Source organism: Labeo rohita, chromosome 3, assembly GCF_022985175.1.
Source record: "Labeo rohita strain BAU-BD-2019 chromosome 3, IGBB_LRoh.1.0, whole genome shotgun sequence".
Lineage (NCBI taxonomy): Eukaryota > Metazoa > Chordata > Actinopteri > Cypriniformes > Cyprinidae > Labeo > Labeo rohita.
Window position 1 is genome coordinate 24,215,460 of NC_066871.1, and position 24,580 is coordinate 24,240,039.

At 37.4% G+C, this 24,580-nt stretch overlaps 1 protein-coding gene across 1 annotated transcript in view; it reads right to left on the bottom strand.

Annotated features, from left to right (window-relative positions):
• Nucleotides 1–24,580, bottom strand: part of plcl5 (phospholipase C like 5) — an 85,244-nt gene that overhangs the window by 16,518 nt on the left and 44,146 nt on the right. Inside the window, exons 2-4 of the mRNA XM_051097807.1 lie at nucleotides 14,201–16,690; nucleotides 5,647–5,850; nucleotides 3,147–3,222 (exon numbers count right to left, since the gene is read on the bottom strand). Coding sequence (XP_050953764.1) covers nucleotides 3,147–3,222; nucleotides 5,647–5,850; nucleotides 14,201–16,690 — 2,770 coding nt within the window. The remainder of the gene's footprint in view (nucleotides 1–3,146; nucleotides 3,223–5,646; nucleotides 5,851–14,200; nucleotides 16,691–24,580) is intronic.

Below are 24,580 nucleotides of genomic sequence, written 5' to 3' on the forward strand. Positions count from 1 at the left end.
AAATATTCAAAATATTGTTGAGATGTAAAAAAGGAGAGGGAAAATGTTTGTCACATCTTTAAAGGCTGTACAATATTTTGGGGGAAAAAGCTGGTACTGCTAATTCAAATTTTGAATGAATGTTTGTTTAATGTGTCAAACAACACTTGCGTTGTTCACAAAAATGTTGGGCCTAAGCACATCAATTTTGGCTTTAAACAATTTAATGACATTTTAAAAGGTCACATTAATCTTTTAGTCTGCTTGAAATTAAAATGCATGTAAACATCCAGGGAGGTGAAGAGTACATTTCTGGCCTTACACAATCACGCAACCAAGTAACACAATAATAATCTGAACACGTGAGCACGAACAGACAGTTATACTTGTCCTATCCCTGAATCCTCTCCATCATAATTACTTAACTCACATTTAATTAGCAGAGTCTGATCGAAGTGTTTATTAGAATGGAGAGGTGCTGGACAAGGCTATCAGCGCCTTCCACAGCTCTCCATCTCTCTCAAACAGCTGCCCACCCTGCCCTCACGCTGCTAATTAAGCTTCAGATCGGCAGCTGTGACACTCAGCCGGACAAGTCCAGATCCGCGCGGCAGAATGTGAGAGACTGCGAGCGCTGTAGAAACGTGTTTATTTTTGAGTCAAAACCAGTAAGAGCAGAGAAGGTCATTAGCAAAGGCATGATTCAACCTCTCCACCGGCGTGAGATAGATGGAAGAACACGAGATGAGAAAGAGTGGGCGAGGAGACGGCGCTACTGCACGCCAACCTTGTTTATTTACCGACGCTCTATTGCTCTCTAAAGCAGATTTCTCCATTAACATGGTGACACATGTCCGACCAGCGCTTCTGAGGGAACGTTATAAAACGCATTGTTCCAAATTTAGATTCTGATTAGATGAGCTGCATTTGAAGCTGCTGGAAAACGACTATAAACACACACCTGTATTAATGAACGCATTCTGTATTGATGCACAATGTAGCTTGGCAACCACAAATAGCCTGAAAGTAGTATAATGATATACTACTATACAATATAATATATTGCTTAGTAGGAGATTTTTGTTTATTTCAGATTTTTTTATTAGTAATAACTTATTTTTGTCATCTTATGCCTAAGGCTGCAGTCACACTAGACACTGACTTCAACTGACATTCATAAGTCAGGCTCATATAAAGAAGTTTCATATTTCAAATTTTGTGAACCGGCAAATTCAGATGATGAGAATAGATGTCACAGATCTAAATGTCACAGACGTCTTGGCTGAATCGAAAAATCACAAACTTGGAGTAGATGCTATATTTTCACATTTTGTGCACATTCAAAAGTTTTGAGTGAGAAATTAATACTTTAATTCTGTAAGGATGCATTAAATTGATCAAAAGTGACAGTAATGACTTTTAAATTGCACAAAAACCTATTAAATAAAAAATTCTGAAATCCTGCATCAAGGTTTTCACAAAAACATTAAGCATCACAACTGTGTTCAACACTGATAATAATAAGAAATATTTCTTGAGCATCAAGTCTGCATATTAGAATGATTTTTGAAGGATCATGTGACACTGAAGACTGAAGTAACAGTCAGTGTTGCCAACTCTGCGGTTTTCCCGCAGAATTTGGCTACTTTAACACTGTTGCCGCGGGTCGTTTTTTATATATGGAGGTTGAACAACTCCAATAGCATGATATTTAGCCCCTGGAATGCTAATTTTACCCCACTGGGCTACTTTTGGGCTAGTTTTGGGTAGGAACTTGGCAGGTTTTGTTGTGAAAACCTGGCAACCCTGGTAATGATTTTGAAAATTCAACTTTACTCTCAAAGTAATAAATTTAAATTCATTTTAAATAAAAAAAATAAGGATTAAATTTATTTATTTTAAAATAAATGTTCAAATATATTCAAATAGGAAACATTTATTTAAAATTTGCAATAATATTTCAGAATATTTCTGTTTTTACTTTAGTTTTGATCAGGTAAATGCAGCCTCGGTGATTAAAAAAATACTATAAAATCTTACCAACCACAACATTTTAAAAGGTTGTGCATTTTATTTATTTATTATTTACTTATTTTTAAAAACAGAAACCCTTAACCTCTTAACTGTAACCATCATATTATGTTTTTTTGTTACAAATTATGTAGGAACAGTAATACATTAATTTACAACAAGAGGGCACCTTCATTTTACTTTAGGGCTTTAATTTTATAGCAATTTTAGATTAAAAAAATTTTTGTAAAATATTTATTTTATACAAAAAAAAAGTAAAATTTCCTTACAGTAAATCCAAACTTCTATAACTTTTTTTATAGTTTTATTTATTTTTTTAAATGATTTTAGTTAATAATCTGCCGACTGTCTCCATTAAAAAGAGACCAACTTTAGGCCTGTATTCAAAAGCGCTCATGAATTATAACAGTTTAAGTTTGGCTAGTGCACTTTCACGTCTATGTTCAAAAATGGGGTCTGACAGTTAAGGGGTTAAGCATGATGTCATATCCTGTTATCTGTTGTGTCTTAAGTCTAGTGTGATTGTGGCTAATGAACACTCCTTTTCCACTGTAAAATCACTGCAACGCATGACCCTCACAGCGTATCCTTTTATTAATTTACGAGATAAATTATTGATAATAAGTTTAGTTTTTTTAAATAAACACTGCTATTTTAAAACGTTCTCTCTCTCTTTTGCTTAAATCTTAGCTTTATCTATGTGAACACAGTAAAAGGCTTTAGGGCACAAGCCCACTTGCATCACTTCAAAATAATAGAAAATACGTCGGTATTTGTGTTTCATGTCAAATGTGGGTAAAAAAAAATCCCCTGGGCTATTCGAATCTGTCCACAGGAGGTCAGATAACTCAAATGTTTTTCCAAAACATGCAAAAAGACAGAAAAACATAGTTTTCCATAGCGCTCTAGAGAGAAAAAATCACTTCAGCTGCTGAGAAGATTATTATAGGGTTCGCTGATTATTAACCGAGCAAGAAACTGTGTGTAAGAGTTTGTTTCCTGTTGCTTCATGAGTAAACAGACTAAAATACTACAGTCATTCATAACGCCTAATTGTGACATATTGTATTTAAGTTATCAATGTGCTTGTACTGTAATCTCACTGCTGATTTGTATGTGTGTTTGTGCAACATTACCTGCTCGCTGTGCTTGCGTAAGTTTAGAGTACACGCCATCGGCTGACTCGATCAGTGTGCGACTCGTCTGGATCATCTATAGGAAACCAAAAACAGGAAACAGGAAGTCAGGTCTAAGCAGGAAGTAGGACTTCCAAATCAGGAATGCCCTCTCCAGAGACGCTCAAACACACACAAACATATAAACTCTATTGACAGAAGAGACTGAGGTGCATTCCTCAGGCCAGATGAGATGTGTTTCCCTTCGTTGTCTCTTTTGTTATTGCTACTAGTTCAATGATACTGTTTAAAGCTAAATTTAGAATCAAGTAAGAACATACACACATAAATATACAATATATTATGTACTTACATTTGTTAAACTGCTTGGGCATTGAGTGTGGCTGTGTCTCATCACACTCGCTAGTTACTTAAATGTAAATCCGTAAATTGTCAACCCGAACGCACTAACAACTATAAATCAGCCTGGACCAACATAGAAAATCATGCTGATCTAAGCTGGTATTCTTCAAAATTTCCTACATTCACTACATTCCCGAATCAGAGTCCAACGAATAATTTGACACCGGACAAATCATAGTTTAGTTTGACCCTCATGGAGGCCTAATCTAAAGTGCAAATCCTACACAGCCAATCTTGGGCCGACAAGCACTGACACACACACACACACACGAGTACATTCCTGCATACATTATATATGAGGACGTCTACTCATATCAAAATGGAATTGTGCCATGAAAGGGAAAATACACGGCAGGGTGTGATAGAGCAGCTTTGGAGGGTATGGAGTGTGGTGTGTGAGAGTGTGTGTAATACAATCAAATACACTCTCACATCTCTGCAGAATTTAATCTGTTGTAGTAAAGTCCCATTATAAAGGAACAAGCAAGAAAGAGCAGAATGCTGCAGCTATTCTGCTGCAGGCTATGGCTGAATTCATAAACACAGTCAAGGCTAATCTATAGTACTAACTAACACTGGATGACTATATAAATAAATAGTTACATTTACAAATTATCTTGATTTATTAAGCACAGTATAAGTCGAATATATAAAAATATAATAAAATATATACCAACATTTTTCTATTCAATACTTAAAATTGTATATTCATATTCACAACTATTATATTCTGACTGTCAACTACATAGTCAGGACCTATGATTATATATTCATATTATAACTATACATTCTAGATTTATGACATGCAGTCTGGTTTTCTGACATTATGTTGCATATTCTGGATTTATGACAATATATTTAGATTTACAACAATATATTCTCAATATATGACATTCGGCTTGTCAATCGTGCACTCATGATATACTGCATTTATGACATCATATTCAGATGTGCAACTATATATTTAGGATCATATAAAATGCATGTTATTTTTTATTTAGTACTGACCTGAATAAGATATTTCACATAATAGACGTTTACATATAGTCCACGAGAAAAAATAATAGTTGAATTTATAAAAATGACCCTGTTCAAAAGTTTACATGCACTTGATTCTTAATACTGTGCTGTTACCTGAATGATCCACAGTGTTTTTTTGTTTAGTGATAGTTGTTCATGTCCTTGTTTGTCCTGAACAGTTAAACTGTCTGCTGTTTTTCAGAAAAATCCTTCAGGTTCCACAAATTCCTTGGTTTTTCAGCATTTTTGTATTTTTTTTTTATTTTGTAATTTATTTATTAACATATTTCCAACAATGACTGTATGATTTTGAGATCCATCTTTTCACACTGAAGACAACTGAGGGACTCATATGCAACTATTACAGAAGGTTCAAATGCTCACTGATGCTTCAGAAGAAAAACGATGGATTAAAAGCCGGGGGGTGAAAACTTTTGAACAGAATGTGTACATTTTTGTTATTTACTCCTAAATATCATATTTTTTTATTTAGTACTGTACTTCAGAAGCCACAGAAGATACTTATATGTTTCCCAAAAAACAAAACAAGTTAAATTTACCTCCCCACCTTTGTGGGACCTGATGGATTTTCTTTAAAGAACAGTGCGCAGTTTAACTATTCATAACAAACAAGGGACTCATCAACTATCACTAAACAAAAAACACATCTGTGGATCATTCAGGTAACAACACAGTATTAAGAACCAAGCATATTTAAACTTTTGAACAGGGTCATTTTTATAAATTCAACTATTATTTTCTTTTATGGACTAAATTGTCTTTTATGTGAAATATATTATTCAGGTCAGTACTAAATAAAAAATAACATGCATTTTGTATGATCCCTCTTATTTGGGTAAAATAGTTGACATTTAGCAGATTCTGCAAGGTGTATGTAAACTATTGACTTCAACTCTATATATATATATATATATATGAGCTATCACATATTACCATCATGTTGCATCTTGCAGTATTTACCACAGCCTAACATAGTTTAATGGTTCACATGCGCTGGAGTAGGTTATTCACATTGCGTTACGTAAAGTTAGGGTCACGCTGTTGAATTTCACCCTACCGTGTCATACGCGGTGAGCACTTTACGCAGCAGCTCTGGAATGGGGCCATGGGCTTCCATGGTGGGGTAGGCCTCGCTCAGATCTACCGTTACCCGCAGCACTCGCTCGCTGTTCATCAGCCAGGAGGACACAGTCAGGATACACTGTTTCATATTAGCTGCCGGAGTCAAGCCACAGAGCTCCTTGAACGACACCATTGCATTCTGGAGAAAAAAGATAGCAGAGAAGACATTAGCTTTAGTAACGTGTGAAAACTGCACGCCAGTTTCACATTCAAGATAAATGTGCGATTACCCACAGCAACAGCACACACAGCGCAATGCTGCTCAAATACATCCACATCTGACAATGGAGACACTTCTGTTTACCTCAACCAAGGGAATTAAACTTTCCTCACTGTTTTTGCTCAGTAATTGTAGAATGTGCACAAGAGGACACGACAGTTGAAGGCTAGATCAAAGTCACGCACTAGATCGTAAAGAAAGCACAGTCAGCTCATCGACTCCCGGAGCGACGCAAAAAAGCTAAAGATTTGCCTTCTAGTAACTAATGCTGAAAAACTACATCACCGCTGAGAGTCTGAGAACCGCTCTTGCCAACAATGTTGCCTTAGTACAGGAAATTATTAGGGATGATATCATACACATCTGAGAAAAATGATGTTTCTATGAGAGCTCTGTAAACACAGAAGGTCTTTGAGAGAGGAGCAGCATGGTTTAAGTTCCCATGACATTTGGATCTCAGACTACTTGTATTTTGGGTTATTTGCAAACTGATGCTGTGTTAGTGTGTGTATTAACAAGAGTATCAAGCAAGCCAGTGTTTTGATTTTCGAGTGTGAGGGTGGACAGCTGCTTGTGAGCCTTTGACACTGAACATAACAATTGCTGCTTTCTTGGTCTCCTGAAACACACACAAACACAGAGAGCACCTTGGCTTCACAATTAATTTGGAATTAAACTGAAACTGCGATACGGTTTAGCGCAAATGTGTTTTTTGTTGTTTAGAGTGAATCACAGCACTGTGCTCTTTTACACGCAAGCAACTCATGATTTATGTTTTCAGTGTTTTAGAACGACTCCTCCATACTAACCCATCTTTAAATCTGCGAAATGATTTTTGAAGTTGACGGAGAAAATACGATTGTTCAAACTCAAAAAACACAATTTCTTTACGACTAAAGAAAAAAAGACATTAACATCTTGGACGAAAAGGGGGTGAGTAAATTATCTGTAAATTGTTGTTCTGGAAGTGAACTTCTCCTTTAAACTAGCGGTTGTAAACAAAAAAAAGAAACTTTAAGGTCTTCCTACGTTTTTCCACTAAAATTTACATTACATTTCTGAAATGAAGAAATTAAGATATATCAAAATATATCGAAATATATATCAAATATATCTCAAAAAACACCCAAAAACACACCCAGAGAGTGCACGCATTCATTACATAATGTAGGATAAGTTAGACTAAAGTATCTGCGCAAGCACATTTAGAGTCTATTAAAATAGATTCAGAATTCCCCCAAAATTCAAGATAAGGGAGTAAATGTACCCCTGTATGACTTTTATATGTCTTTTATATTTATATCAACTGATATAGTTAATATCACACAAAGAGTACAGTTATTTCTCCAAATATCAGCATGATATCAGCATGATATTGATTTTATAAAACAGTCCAATAAACAAGAAGTTAATATTAATTGAGTTACATTTTAAGCACAACAATTTCTGCTTTGACTCCATTTCGTCAACAAAAATAGTTTCAAAGCCACAGCAGAACAGTTTTGTGTCTCCGAGCAACACATAACAGTTTTTCTTTACTGAATCAATCAGCTATTTGAACAAATCGGTTGAATGAATGACTGAATGACTCACTTATGCAGTGATTTGTCGCTACCTATTGACGGTTAATATTTAAATTATATTTTCCCTTTTTTCAAAGAAATTATTTTAAGTTTTGTATTTTTTTAAACATCAACATTTTATGCAATGCAGGTTAACTGCATTCATGTCCTGCATTAATTAGTGTAAATGCATCTAAATGCCACTTCAGATGCAGTTGATACCGATTTCATTTGATTGGTAACATTCCTATAGTGTCTAACTATTTGAATTTGATTAAATGTAAGAATTTGACACAAAACATGATGCATACATTTAATTAGGTTAGAAAAAAAATGGTCTTCTAAAGGTAAAAGTGCCCATAAAAGGTAAAAATCAATTTAAACGTATTGGAAAAGTTAATTTGTGTTACTCCTGTAAACTAACCACTGCACAGCATATGAAAAATATCAAAAGCTTTGAGAGTCCACAGCAGTCCCAAATCTGTCAAAATACCAGCACAATAACACGCTCCGCAAAATATCCTCTAATTATCGTTATCAACAAAGTTCCAGAAAATATCAAAATATCATTTTTTGTAATTATCGCGCACCCCTACCGAAACTTTGAGTGCCTCATATCCAGATTCCAAAGTGTGTTTGTGTCTACATACATGCTAGAAACTTGAAAAACATGACAGACTTGACAGAAACATCCAGACCTTATCAGACTGCACATCAGAGCTGTCTAATTAAAGAAGATAAAAAGAAGATGTCGACAAAAGAAGACGTTCTGTGGGATATTTTGAAAATACACTAAAAATTCTTGAAGTTCAAACAGCATCGGAGCCCAGTGATTTCCACTGCAAGGCCAGAAACAGTTCTTCAAAACGTTCTTCACAATATCTATCATACAGGTTTGTAACAACATGAGGGTGAGTAAATGATAACAGATGTTTCATTTTTGGCTGAACTATCCCTTTAACAATACTTGGTGGTTTTGGTGTCATAACAGCATTTGTCAAGTCGACAACCATTGCCAGACACATGCAGTCACATACTGTTTCACACACGTGAATTTATATTTAGAGCATTTATTAATCTGTTTTCCCTGTGGGGACAACCCTCACAAGACACTTCCAACAGGATTTGCTATTCTCTTGGGACATTTTGAGAAATCTGGTCCCGACAGGAATCCCAAAACATGCTCACACAAACCCACCTATCTACTACCTAAGGCAGCAAAATGACAAAGATTTATAACTGAGACTAACGCTTGCGTGTCAGGGAAATTAGTGGCGTTTTTAAATATAGGTGTTTAAGAACAGACTTGGACTATTTGTCCATATATGAGAGCTATCAGCCGTCTCGAACACCCACCCACACGTATACATGAGTAGAGCTCCTCTATCTTGTCTAATGCACTTTTTTTCTCTATTCATCATTCGTTTTTGTTATTTTCGGTTTAATGAACTCTTTGCTGCGTGGTCCAAATTCCATAATTGAATTCACACACAAACAGTGTGGCTCAGGCCAGGAGAGCGCGGGAAAGAGCCGCTTCCGGCGCACGCTCGGATAATGTGTTCCAGACACTTCGTCCTGTGTTTGTGAAAACAAGGGTGTTTGTGTTTGCATGGGTCAGGAAGAGGGGGGTCACGCTAGCTGAGCTCTAATGTGAAAATGGATCAAAAATGTAGTGTAAAAACAGACTGTCGTGACCATAGATTTGGGTATGAATTGAGCCTGTGAGTCACTGAGAACATGGAGAATCATGAATAAAAATGAATTTGGATTATCTGGAATTTGAGCCAACAGAAAAAAAAAAACTCAAAGAAGATCCATTTAATATCTTAGTTGTTTCTGTTAAGCACATTAGTTTAAATGGATAACAAATATAGAGTTTAATTTGCCTAAAATGTAAATTCATCATTCACTTTACTCTTGTCCCAAACATGTATTTTTTTTTTGTGGAACAAATGTAATTCTGAACAGGGTTTTTTTTAAATGACAAGGGTGTGCTACAGAAAAAAATTAAAAAGAAAAAAAAAAAAAACACAGGTTAGACACCATGAGATCATATTAAAAAAAAAGGTGAAATAAAAACAAAACCTACATATTAGACTGGAGCATTTCACATAAAAGCACCATTAAAGGATCACTTTAAATAAGGTTTTTAAAGAAAGCAGGATTTTTCTCCATATAGTGGACTTTAATAGGAGCAAATGGGTTAAAGGTCCAAAATGTAGTTTAAATGCAGCTTCAAAGGGCTCTAAACCATCTCAGCCGAGGAATAAGGGTCTTATCTAGCAAAACAATCAGTCGTTTTCTAAAAACTTCCAGTTACGTCATGCATGACCTTTCCAACATGATTACGTAATGCACGAGGTCGTGCCAGTGCAAGATGAGCATTTGTGGTTAAAAAGTATATAAATTTAAATTTTTTAAAGAAAATGACAGATCGTTACGCTAGATAAGACCCTTATTCCTCAGCTGGGATCGTGTAGAGCCCTTTGAATCTGCATTGAAACTGCAATTTGGACCTTCAACCACGTGAACCCCACTGAAGTCCACTATATAGAGAAAAAACACAGCATGTTTTTCTCAAAAACCCTAATTTCTTTTTTTGACTGAAAAAAGAAAGACACGAACATCTTGGATGACATGGGGGTGAGTAAATTATTAGGAAATTTTTATTCTGGAAGTGAACTAATCCTTTAATCATCACAAAAGTGGTCCGTACGGCACACTAAAAACTTTGACATCTGCTCTAGCTCTCCTTGGCATGTTTAAGAGAGAATTAGCAATTTCTGATTCATGACCAAATGGTTATTTTGAGTCAGCTCTTTTTAATGAATCATCTGATATTCCATAAAAGAAATAAAACCAACCCCTGAAGTGATACTAAAAAGGACAGTTCACTCAAAAATTTAAAATTCAGTCATTAATTACCCACCCTCATGTCATCGAAGAAAGTTGCTATTTTTGTTTTCTTTGTGCACAAAAAGTATTCTCAAAACATTATAGTTGAACCACTGATGTCACATGGACTATTTTAATGATGTCTTTACTACCTTTCTGGGCCTTGAATGTTTAAGTTGTGTTGCTGTCTATACAGGGTCAAAACACTAAAATATCTTAATTTGTGTTCTGAAGATGAACGAAGGTCTTACAGGTTTCTACCAACATGAGGGTGAGTAATTAATGACCGAATTTTCATTTTTTAGTGAACAAACCTTTTAAACCTTGGAGGAATAAAAGGCCTAAAATGAGCGGTCGACAAATTCAAGCAAAAATAAGTGTTACTCATCAGTTTTTTCAGTTACTCATCAGGGTTTTTTCTTAATGATCACAATGCCTGAGAATGCGATATGGCTTAGCGCGATTATCAATTCACAAAGACTATAATTATGTAAAATCTGATCTTAGTAAAAAGCAGTTAAAGCAGAAGTACATTATCATAAAACTCCATAGATGCTCTTGCTGTTCACAGTTCTCACACTATGACAGCAGTGATTTATTATTACCGTTGAGGCATAAAGCTGTGGCTCTATGGCTATGAAATACTCATATTTACTTATTAAACACTGCAGCACAAGTCTAATTCATCCACTTACTGGCTCTGTGGTTTAGACACAGTTATAAAGCTGAGTCAAGAACTGTAGACAGGATGTTACTCTAGTCAAAAGTGCTGACTCATGACAGTGTGCACAGTAAACACTGTGTGTTGTGCACGCTAATGTTCATATTTAAAGCAGAACAGATTTAGATTAAAATCAGGCTTCGATATGGTTGCAACACAAGCCTGCGTTGTTTTTTTTTTTTGATTGAAAAATCATTTTCTCGTAATAGGCTGATAGCATCAAATTTAAAACTGACACGCAAACCACAATCACAAATGGCTTTGTAAGACTAAAATAGCTCAAGATGTGCTTTCAAAAATAAAAATGTTCAAATATCCATACCAGAAAAACCATCATCTAGTCATCTGCATATTCAGATTGGTCTATGTGAATCTGTGTGTGTGCTGAAGTTGTTATTTCATTAGTGTGAGAGTGCCGTTCACAGCAGTGACAGATCACTCTAGACAAAGTGCACTTCCTGTGGGATTGCTATGACACCATGGAGACCAAGAAGACATGCTTGCTGTTTAAGTGTATGAGAGAGACGAGGAGAAAAAGGAAGCAGCAGACAGCCTGATGCTGAAACTTAACAAATGATAGTGGAGAATAACATCCTGCCAAGTACAGAATCACCTGGCGCTTGATACACACTGGTGCTCTGCATTCGTCTTCCCTGATCTTATTCCAAGATACAGCAGGTCGAAATAAAGAGTTACACAACACATGCATTCTTAATAGCGGCATTAAAACCCTACACACATTCTACTGGAATCGTTCACTGTGTTCCCTTTAACTGTTTGCACACTTGAGCATGAAAAGAGTGTTTTCCTGCACCCTCCCCCCTTCTTCTCTCCTCTTTAGTGGACACGCATCAGTTTCTCACATCAGTAATCAGGGGAGAAACCTGCTAATGTAAAAAAGATTCATTGTTTGAAATGCACAGCGACTTTTAAGGATTTCTTAAAGGAATTTTAAATGAATTTGGAGTTAAATGAATGTAAAAAGGTGCTATATGTCATTTTTTCACTGTACTTAAGCATAAAAATATCTGAATTTATTTGCAGATTTTTAGGAAACATGCTAAGTTCACACACTTGTTTCTCTAACAATCCTACAGCCAGTTATTTTGCTTTAAAAATGTGCGTTCCATGTCGGAACGTGTGTTTTTGTTTTGGTCAGTGTGATTCCGCACACGTGCCAGTTTACTCAATAGTATTTCGACACCCAGGGTTGCCATTTGGTGGAAAACAGAATGTATTGCAGCTATGGAAGCCAGCAAACAAACTGGGTCAGAGATTGCAAAATCAACCCGACCTAAAACGCGTCAGCATCCATCTAAAAAGTTTTAGAACCAGAGGAATATTAAAACGCAGATAAATCAAGTCTACAACTCACAGTGTGTAAGGCTCATCAACTTTCATTGTCAGTTGTGCTCATTCCTCTTGCGTGTGCTCAATCTGGCAACCCGCATGAGTGTCAAGTCTGAGGAGGAGGGTGCGGGAGAAACAATATTTTGAATTGGGACTGCAGTACTAGTACCAGTAATTTCATTTCAGCTGCTAGCTGTCAATATTACAGACTGCACCTTTAAATAATATTGTTAATTAATTAATTTATTATTTTTGGCAATTGTAATTGAGCACAGTTAGCAATTATCTAACATGATTTGAGAACTGGATGCACCAATTGTATATTACAGTGTTATATTATGTTAAATTAGTGTTTTTAAAGATTAACTTTAAATGAGCATTAGATGATGGTAAAGGCAAATCTAAATGTAAAAATACACAATGCACACAGTGCTAAGCATCCAATATCAGCTGCAAATCAAACAAAAGAGTATGTTCAACAGATATTATGGAAACATTAAATGCACTCCAAGTTGCTTTGGATAAAAGCATCTGCCAAATACAAATGCAATTGTAAGCTTTCATTACATTTCAATAAAGCAGGCTAGAAACATTTTACAATGTAAAAAACTAGATGAACATATGAAAAACCAGATAAATGGACAATGGAAGACAATAAGATTATGCAAAAACACAAATCTGTGGAATAGGACAAACAGAAAAGGCGTCCTGGCAAATGAAATAACGCAATTACACACATACGCGCACAAATTTAAAGACAAGAGGAGACATCCAGAGCAGAAGGACAGCTCAAGCTGGCCATATGTTTTCTGTCTCTAATCATCTAATGGGATATCCTTTGAGGTTTTAGTCTTCTTAAATTAGGACCATGTGCTAGAGGACAACATGTTACATCTGCTGAGCAAGAGTCATTTGAAATCAATATTATCTGTAGCTTGCACCCAATCTTTCATGACATGAACTGGAATGATGTATTGCCTTCATAACCCTGCAATCTTACCCATCTATCGGTATTCACTGACAAAGCATGATTAACATTTTAGCATTTGAGAAACATCTGCAGTCTTACTGCATTCCCTCAACTGTAAAAGCACAAACATTTTTTTAAAGATGTGAAAACATCTTTAGAGAGGAAAACGGGGTGTCCGGTTTTAAGGGCATTACTAATGAGCACAACAACAAAAGCTTCCACTTGGTTTCTTTCTTGTATTGTTTTCTCTCTCTCACTTTCTACCTGTCCCTGAGTACTGAGGCAATTTTAAGTCAGTGTTTTCAATATCGTGTTTTCATAATCCTTGTTACATCCCCTTTACCTTCCTTGAACTGCCTGTAGGGCCAAGGCAGCTCATAAAAACTGAAAGTGGCAGCTCATGCCAGTCAAAAAAATTTTCGTTGTAAGACCTTCATAAGACATTGCAAGCATATTTCATACCAAATACATTTCATGCTTTGGCACAACATTTATTATTTGGTTTATTTAAATGTGAAAAGGAAGAAACATGCCCATAGACCACTTGCTTAGGGCCCACAACACTCTAAACACGCCCCTGCCTAACTTTGCTCTCTAATGAGAAAAGAACATTTGATAGTATCCTAGTAACTCCTAAAGCAATACAAAAATCACTAATACTTTCAATACCAGTGGTTGCTGTCAGTGCATTAATTCTACACAAATTCAGTGCAAACAGTCTCAACAACAAAGTCTTAAAAAACACTGACCCTGAAAAGACTGAATTCATACCTGCACATTTTCCCGTAGATCTGTTGCTTCCCGAAGTGGCTGGGTTGATGCCCTGAAGAGCTCATCCACCACTTTGATCCCTGTGGTCTTAGTGGAGGTGTATTCCCTTGCTTTGCGACCCTTTCTCACAGAAAGACCCCTCTTATGGGCCTTGCCCCCACCTCGCCGATTTGTAATGGCAACGTGAACGAACAGCGTGGTGTTAGGCAAAAACTCCCCTGTGAGTGACTGCAGTGGTACATGCCGGTAACCAGGAAGCAGACACTCAAAAGGAATGGTGTACTGGCCAATAAATTCATCGCCAATGTAGTCATCATCGAGGACAACAAAGCGCAAAGCAGCCAATTCAGGAAGGTTGATCTGGAACTCAAAGGTTTCATCAAAAATTGGATTGTCACCATTTTGAGAGACAGTTTTTGTGCGTTGTTCTGCGCAGTCAGCAGGAATTCCGTGGATCTCCACATAGATGTACGGCTCTACCACGTCGCCCTTAGCAGCTGAGCCTCGAGGCTTTGGTAGGTTTTGACCGCTGATCACCTTGATGTGGAGAAGTTGGGCTGAGACTCCAGGAAGTGAGTCACGAGCATTGGCACTGAAATACGACACCTCCTCGCGCATTATGGCTGGACGCAGGACGTAGCCACAGTTGCCGTTTTGCCTAAACCAACCAAGGTTTAAATCCATCATCAAACCTGGAGTCTGATAATTCATGGCCACGATTTGACAACCGCACTTCCAGAAATCCTGTGGGTTCATGTTGCTAGCATCAATGCGCATAGGCGTAGGGTACACCCGTGACAGGAACCGCTTATTGTAGGAGACAAAGTCCTCGGGAAACTCATTGGCAAAGCGGTTGGCATCAACCTCGTTAAAGGAGCAAATCTCCCAATGCTTTTGTTCCCGTTTCGATGTCTCAAAGTCACGAAACTGAACAGACTTGCAGAGGGTGACTAGTTCAGAAAGTTCTTTGCAGATTCGTAACCGTTTGCAGCCAATCCCATTGAGCTGTTCCTTATCGTCTCCACCCATCATTCTCCTAGACATCTCAAAGCCTTCTTCTTCATCCGTGACCTCCCCCTCAGAGTCTTGCGAATCTGAAGGCAGGCTCTTCCCTTTGATGAGTATCTTTCCCTTGAGTTTTTCAGGGGAGGGCAAGTAGTGATCCTCCATATTGGGAGGCTCAACATGCAATTTGTCCCCAAGGATCTTCTTGAGGTGTTGAGCCACGACTCTCTGCTGGGGAACACTGCAGTGCGTGACAAGACAGAGGATTAGTGGATACTCTGAACTCTCAAAGGCATACTGGTTAATGACATCTAGAACTTTACAGAAGGCTAGCTGGGAGGCAACAGAGCTACCGACATAGACCACGGGCTCACAATCAGCGCCATCCCAGACTACAACCTCCAGGCTTCGACAACCCATGCGTAGAGCCCGAACGTAGCTGCTGAGGTCTGATGAGCCCCAATAGTGATCTTCCAAAAGCGAGGCGTTGTGGGAAGAGTTGATGTAGTAGTGTGAAAGGGGCTGCGTCATATCCTGACAAACATGCTTGTGCTGCGGGTCAAAAATGTGGCACTCGGATGACAGGAGGTAGTGTGTGAAGCCATCTATGGACAAGTAGCCACTGTTGCGTCCTTCAGCGGAGGGTTCGTACTTGTGCACAATCTCCCGACACATTTCCTCTGAGACTCCCTCGACTCCCTGCTCCACCTCCACAAAGAGCATCAAGTCCTTGGAGTCCAGGTACTCTTTGTTGCTGGAGAACTGCACCAACAAGAAAAAGATCTCAGGACGCGTGCACAATTCACAGTAGGCCTCTACAAATGTGTCTAAATCAATGCCTTCGCCATAGCAGTCCTTGGCCTTCTGTAGCTCTTTGAACTTCAGTTCAATACGAGACTCCCTCATGCCAGGATTGAGACCCTTGATGATTTGGGTGGCCCGGAATAGGTCAATGTGTCCTTGCCTTTCTGGATCAGCTAACTCAAACACGGACCCAATCCAGGACGTTCTTACACTGGGTTGACTGGGTTCGACTACGCCCACCATGTGCCGCCCATAGGAGACCAGGTACCGCAGTCCCATCACCCAGGTACTCACCACGTCTGCCGTGCTGGCGACCAGATCCAGGGACTCATAGTTGTCTCCGTATATAATTGAAAATGCACACTCATCCGGGAACTGATCTGAGAGGCCGTTGCTGCGTAGGACGGGTGTTTTCTTTCCCAATCGAACTTCTTTAATGCTCTTGATCTCAAGCTTGGCCTTCTCTGAGTCTTTCTTTGACGGTTCCCAGCGGAGCCAGCGCATGTCAGGATCCAACAGGAAGTAACGATTGTACATGCGAGAATTGGAGCGAACTTTCTTCATCTCACAGCCTTCCATCATGAAGGCCATGCAGGCAGCTGTGCTGTTCATCTTGCGGTCACTTGGCATGGAGCTGAATGAGACGGTCTTCTTCCTGGCCTGCCTCTGTTTTGAACCATCCTGCAGAAAGAGTACAAAGAAGACTGATAAGTATATCTGACACAGGCAATCTAAAAAGGGTTTTTAAGGAAAACATTCCAGGATTTTTCTCCATATAGTGGACTTCAATGGGGATCAACAGGTTGAAGGTCTAATTTGCAGTTTCAATGCAGCTTCAAAGGGCTCTACACAATCCCAGCCAAGGAATAAGGGTCTTTTCTAGCAAAGAGATAAGTAATTTTCTTAAAAAATCATTAATTTATATACTTTTTAACCACAAATGCTCATCTTGCACTAGCTCTGCATTTATACATTATGTGCTCACGTTTGAAAGGTTGGATGATTTTGAAGTTGGAGGAGAAAATGAGTTTTTCACCTTACCATACCTTTTTGAGCCATAGTACAAAGACGAAGAACTAACCACACGTGACCTTTCCAACGTGATTGAGTAATGAGTGAAATTGTGGATGCACACTGCAGAGCTAGTCCAAAACGAGCATTTGTGGTTGAAAAGTAAATAAATTTGAAATTTATTTTAGAAAATGACCAATCGTTTTGCTAGATAAGACCCTTCTTCCTCAGCTGGGATCATGTAGAGCCCTTTGAAGCTGCGTTAAAACTGCAGTTTGGACCTTCAACCTGTTGATTCCCATTAAAGTCCATTATAGGGAGAAAAATCCTGGAATATATTCCTCAAAAAGCTTTTTTTTTTTTTTCAGCTGAAGACAGAAAGACATAAACATCATGAATGACATGGGAGTGAGTAAATTATCAGGAAATTTTAATTCAGAAGTGAACTAATCCCTTAATGTTAATGAGCATTAGACAATTTCACTGGTATCAACTTAACTACTGAAATTTTGGGACTATGACAACCCTAGAATGAAGTGTGGCAACAACACATGTTGTCTTTTCCAGGAAAGACATAGACAGATATTGACAGTACTAATTCCTAACAGAGACGTCAGGTGCAAATCAGTGACAATAGGCTACAAAGCATTAACAGATGTACAACTATGTGAATGTATAGAGCGAATGGAGACAATCCACGCTCTTATTAAAGGAAATAAAGACAACTATGGTCTGGAATACATATAAGGAAACAAAAAAATACAATGCTATCTACACCCGCCTCAGCTATATGAAATCTAAAGTACCCATTTTACCACAGGTTGATGTAATCAGTCACACAGCAATCAATATAGAACAGACAGGAAAGAGCAGCCAATCGCAGATAAGCCACTTAAATCAAGCTTTTAACATATAACCTCTGATAAGGACCATAGAATGTCCTTTAAAAAAAAACATTTACACCTACACATACATGCATACTTTAGCGCACACAAAAGAAACAGATGCAAAGTGAAGTGATATTTAAAAGATCAAAAGTTGTTCTTTTCAGCTTTAATAAAAGCTATAACGTTTCTTAACACATCAGACACTAACAATCTCATACCAGCAAAAACAGCACGCATACACAGAAGATCAGAGATATGAATATGTTCACTGCCAGAAGAAACATCAAAATAGATCTGATTACTTGATCTAAATATGAACTCCTGCTCTGGAGACTTTCCAAGTCGAAGCACACGCAGGGAGAAATACCAGGGGAGTCTTCAGCCGGATCAAAACTATATCAAGCCCATATCACATCAACCCACCTCTGATGAAGAGGTCTGTTATGACAGCTGAGGTTCATGTACTCTAGACACACGTGCACGCATACTTATCAAACTCATTCTTTAAAGGCTGCATTAAATTAAAATGGGAGTGTTGTGAAATTTTGTGCATGTTTGTTAGCTCTAAGAACATGCTGAATAGTTTTTCATCAGCAGCTGAATCTGCATCTGAATCTGCATTTCAGCGCCAAAATCATTTTTTCAGGGATGTTACCTGAGTTGCAAATGTGAGTTTACAGAATGAAAGATGAGACTGAAAATACCAAAAATAGTAGCAGATACAGCAAATATGTCACCCTGGACCACAAAACCAGTCATAAGTAGCATGGGTATATTTGTAGCAATAGCCAAAAATACACTGTATGGGTCAAAATGATTGATTTCTCTTTTATGCCAAAAATCATTAGGATATTAAGTAAAGATCATGTTCCATGAAGAAATTTAGTAAATTTCCTACAGTAAATATATCAAAACTTAATTTCTGATTAGTAATATGCATTGCTAGGAACTTATCTTAATAACTTTAAAGGCAATTTTCTCAATATTTAGATTTTTTGCACCCTCAGATTCCAGATTTTCAAATAGTTGTATCTCGGCCAAATGTTGTCATATCCTAACAAACCATACATCAGTGGGAAGCTCATAGAAACCTGTCTTATGAACCAATTCAGTTCAGAGAATCAAAAACATACCGTACCACCAAAATAGCGTGATTCATGAACAAATGAACTCTGAACTGCAAGTTATCTTACTTTCAATAATGCTCATCTGAAAATGAAGCATGTTTTGTGTAGATGACATCCACGACATGATGCAAACTGCCACATTTATAATTAAATATATTCGTTTTTATAAGCTTTATATTTATTTTACTTTAAAACAGATAGTCTCAAACTCCCACCACTGGTTAAAACAATGTTGCTATTTTGAGCTGGATGAAATGCTCAAACAAACTGTCAAAACAGTCAAACAAACAATTTCAACATCGAACACTTTAAGTAAAGTGTACGTGTTTACATTCACACCGGCTTTGAACGATCTGTGCTAGAGACCTGATGAAACGAGCAAAACGCTCTCAGAAAGAGCAATGTCTGGTACCAGGCAACTTAGTTCAAAAGGTTTAGGGTTGTATTTCATTTCCTGGAAAATTCCGAGCTTATTTCGGCACTTGGATTATTTTGGCATCGCTGCACAGGAAGTCATTTCACCAAGCTGTGTGCATGTTATTGGGAGTGGGTCCGTGAGGGTCGTCTGCACATTAGCCTTGTTTCATAACAACAGCTGTGTTTGCACTGAACTGCTGAAGGGTGTCTGCATTCAGACTGCTCCTGAACGAGAACGGCAATGTCAGCGCATGTTTCAAAGCGTCTCCATGTGACTGAGAGAGGAAGACAGAGCGGTTAAGGTTGAGAGTGCACCAAGCTGACAGAGAATGATTGTGCACTGACCTTTGTCATTTTAATGGATAACAGAACATACATCTATGCAAACGCACACACGAGACATGAGAAGGAGCACGACTGTCTTCACTCACAGCTATTTACACTAGTCTAAGTGTCAGCGTGTCTGTGTGTCTGCTACTGGAATACACAAACATATCCTTATCAAGTAGTCTGTTCCTTCTAACATGTAACTACAGGGAAAAAATTAAAAAGATCTCTTTAAAGGGATAGTTCAACCAAAAATGAAAATTCTGTCATTAATAACTCACTGTCATGTCATTCCAAACCTGTAAGACCTTCATTCATCTTCGAAACACAAATTAAGATATTTCTGATTAAATCCGAGAGCTTTCTGACCCTGCATAGACAGCAATGCAACCGACATGTTCAAGACCCAGAAAGGTAGTAAGTACTGGGTTTGGAAAGACAAAAAGGTGAGTAATTAATGACAGAATTTTCATTTTTGGGTAAACTATTCCTTTAATGCCATTTAGTGTTTCTCCTAAACAGAAATAACAATGACTTCTTTATCAGTTTTGCCTCTTGCTGTCCATTAATAATTCAAAACGCCTTATGAAACAAGATTACCCGAGAAGCGAAATTGTGCAATATAAACAGCAAAGAAACGCAACCTCTGAGCAACTTACGTTTAGTTGGATTGATATTTTGACACTGAGCAGGTTATTCTATGTATTTTTATGATGTGGCTCAAAATAAAAACAAACACATAGGCATTTGCTAGGAAGGCTAATAGCTTCATCTGAAGAATAATTAATTGGTAAATATATTAAAAAGGAGCCTTTGCATTTAAAGATTTATATCTGTTTGATAAAAACCATTCGCGTCTGTTTTTTAACCAACTGAAGTATTACTTTGTCCAGTTGATTCAAATCACGGCAAAGGACACATAATGATAATGTTCAAAGAGGTTCATTTGTCATGTTACCATGAAGGACACTGAAAAAAGAGGATAAAACATACATGAAAGCATAAACGATTCTGACGTCTACACTTTGAAATGATGCTAGTGATGTTACAAGCATGCACATACCATCAAAACACATTAGTGTTGCCAAGTCCGCAATTTTCCAGCGGAACTGAGCTACTTAATCACTGTTGCTGCAGGTTGTTTTTCATGTCCACGGGTTGAAGCGTTCCCAATAACATGATATTTAGTGTAAACCCCAGAACACCCCCCACTGAAACACGATTACTTTTGAGTAGAAATTGAACGAGTTTTGTTGTGAAAACCTGGCAACCCTGAATTTAACCATTTAGTATCTGCCATTTTTTGGCTAAAGACTCTTTTTGTCTGTCGATTTTTACCACTAAACTACCGCTGATAGACATTATGTGTTATGTTTATGCTTGGGAGGCTGCTTTGGGAGGACTGTCTTGCAGTGTTGCTGTATGCTCATATTTACAACCGCCTTTAGGCATGTTGTTTGGTCTTAGTTCATAAAGCTAGGCACTTTATGGAGTTACTAAAGTGGTCTGTTGAAGATATGAAATAAATTATTTTTTGGTGATATAAAACATAAAGCATTTGGGTGTTTTTGTGCTTGTCCTTGTTTGTTTTTTTCTTCTGTGAAGATTTGGTAATACTGACACTTTACCACAGCGCTTGTGAGCGCAACTATCCCTGCATCAAAATGTGCTTCTTTCTCTGTTATTTTCTTGCATCTCACACACAGATGAAGACACATTTCTGATGTGTGTTTAAATATGTCATTAACAACTAATTGTTCAGTTCAGTTCCATACACACCGCATAGAATTTCTGTAAATGCGGTTGTCACTGCCTGTTTTTTTTGGGGAGTTAATGCAGCTGTGGAATGCAGCTGTCACTTCCGTATTTTAGTGAATTATGACCTCGTACACATTGCAAGTTTCAGGAGTGACAACCGCATTTAAATGTGGGAGTGAGTCCCGTAAATTATCACTCCACGTGTGTACAGAACAGCAGTCACTTCCACATTTGAAACCATAGAAACATTTTGGTGTCTTGAGGGAGTGAATAAAAATGTAACCGTTTGGTATTTGCTGTTTTTTGGCTAAAGACTCTTTTTGTCCATCGATTTTAACTAAACTACTGCTGATAGACATGCTGCTGTGTTTATGCTTTGGAGGCTGCTTTGAGAGCACTGTCTTGCAGTGTTGCCATGTCCTCATATTTACAAGCACTTTTAGGCATGTTGTTTGGTTTTAGTTCATAAAGCTAGGCACTTTATGGAGTTAATAAAGTGGTTTGTTACAGATATGATATATATGATTTTTTGGTGATATAAAACAAAGCATTTGGGTGTTTTAGTGTTTTTATGCTTGTCCTTGTTTGTCGTTTTTTTTCTTATAAAGATTTTTAAAAAGACACTTTTATTTTCTTACATCTCATATACAGACGAAGACACATTTCTGTTTAAATACGTCATTAAAAGTTAATGAGGAGTTATGTGATTATCGAATGTGGTTGTCACTTCTGTATTTTAGTGAACTATGTGTACAGAACACGACTAAGGAGTAAAATGTGAACTGACAATCGAATTTAACTGCAGTGTGTACGTGGCCATAGAGCGCAGGAGTACTGAACTGAGTTATTTTGCCGCTTCATAGGCAACGGTTAAACCAGTTGAACAGTTAAATCGTATAGGTCAAAATGTCCGTCTTTGCAAGTACCCTGCTGAAAAATCCAGCATTGCTGGTCACCAGCATAAGGTATGTTTTACATGCTGGGGCCAACATGGGATGCTGGTTGCTGGTCCCCAGCATGGTAAGCAGGTGTGCTGGTAGACCAGCATAAGGTTTTTTTCATGCTGGTTGCTGGTCCCCAGCATAAGATGATGGTCACTGGTTTACTGGTCCCCAGCATGGTAAGCATGTGTGCTGGTGGACCAGCATAAGGTATGTTTTGCATTCTGGGACCAGCTTGGGATGCTGGTGTGCTGGTGGACCAGCGTTTGTTGTCTTTTAAGTGCTGGTATAATCCCAGAAAGACCACAACAAAACTTGTGTATGTGTTACATATCGCATTTCTTTTGAAATTGGTTTGTGTTTGTAGTTAAAGACCAAGACAATTTTCCAAATTATTTTTAATAAATGATTTAACAAAGCAAAACACATGTTGGAATCCATGCTGGTTTAATGTTGTATTTTTCAGCAGTGTATCCTTGTAAACAGGAATTTAGGTCTTAAGTGAAAGCAAGAGCTGAGAAAGAAAACATGTGTAACAATATTTTGGATCTGGGCAGTTCTTAAGTGACAGCAGTCTAATATTTCATTCATGCCTGTCATTCATGTAAATCAAACAACAAAAGAGAGAAAATCTCTCACTGTTCCTGACTAAATCACTTTTGTAACTTTAGTAATAAGAAATATATATTTAATTTACACAGTGAAGAATATGCAGTGCTTTTACACCTTTGATTATTTTAGACAATGTATGTAGTATTTCTTATTTATTTGTTCTACTGTAGTTTTTTGTCCTATTGCTTGCAATTAGTTTCTTATTCTTTTTTTAATTGCTGACTGTTTACTTGTCTTTAGTGAGCTTGATTTTTTTTAAGGCTAGTATTAGTTACAAATTACAAATTTCTGATCGTTCTATAATTTCTGATTTCTATCGTTACCGTAAAATAAAATTACTCATATTGTGATATAAGATTTTGGTCATATCATCCACCCCTATAATAATATGTACTTTTAATACATAAAATGATCTAAACTAAGCATATAGGTTGTGTGTGTATGTTGATAAGAACAGGAGGGGTGTTATCTGCTGTACACTCGGTTCATGTTTCTGGGATTATTTTCATTATTCCAATGTTTCTACTCCAAAGGGACCAATTAGAGTGCTGTTTGTGATACCGCACTGGTCATAACAGCTCAATCGCATGTGTACAAAAATGAATGTATACCATACATTTCTCAGTGCCTGTAAATCAGTTATTGTGTGTGTGTGATTCTTTTTTTTTTTACCTGCAATGCAGCTTGCAGTCAAGGTTTCTGCGGAGTTATAAGCGTGGTATATTATTCATAATACAAATACTTTAACAGATATCTGTCTCTCGAAGTTGAGTATTTTCACTCTTCATTCCCTCTCTTCTATTTTCCATTATTAGATGCAGATGTTTAATTGACACATTTTGTTTAGACAGACGATATGACTAGCACATGATTTTTTTTTTCCTCACAACATTCTGTGAAATTTTACTTCATATTGCCAATTAAATAACAAACACTTAATCATTTAGCATTGCTTTAATTAGTTGTGAATTCTGTAACTTTGTAATTAAGTTAACACAAATAAACTGAGCAGCTGTTCTGAGTCTGTAATTACCTACACAGAATATGTTCACAGAAACTTATCAACCTGACCCAGTTTCAGAACAATATTTTTGAGTCTTCTGATTGGTCAGAAAGTCTGAACTCATACAGTGTATGCATTATGATGGAACCAACCCTCAGGAGGCAAATGATTGGCCTGTGTAAATGGATCTGAGCATGGACTCAGAGTGTGGGTGTGCCGACACCGTGTCACTTCTGAAAGCAAAAGCCCTAATGGTTTGACTTGGTATTTATATTGCATAATGTGTTCCATTATATACACTTACATTCATGCATCTGACAGATGCTTCTATCCAAAGCAACTTCCAGTGCATTCAAGGTATACATTCTTAGCAGTTTATGCATTCCTGGCAATCGAACCCATGACCTTAGCATACCTCATGTCATTCAGTTTGAGCTATAGAAACGCTATGTGTTAAAAAAAAAAAAAGTTTTCTAACACCCCCGCTT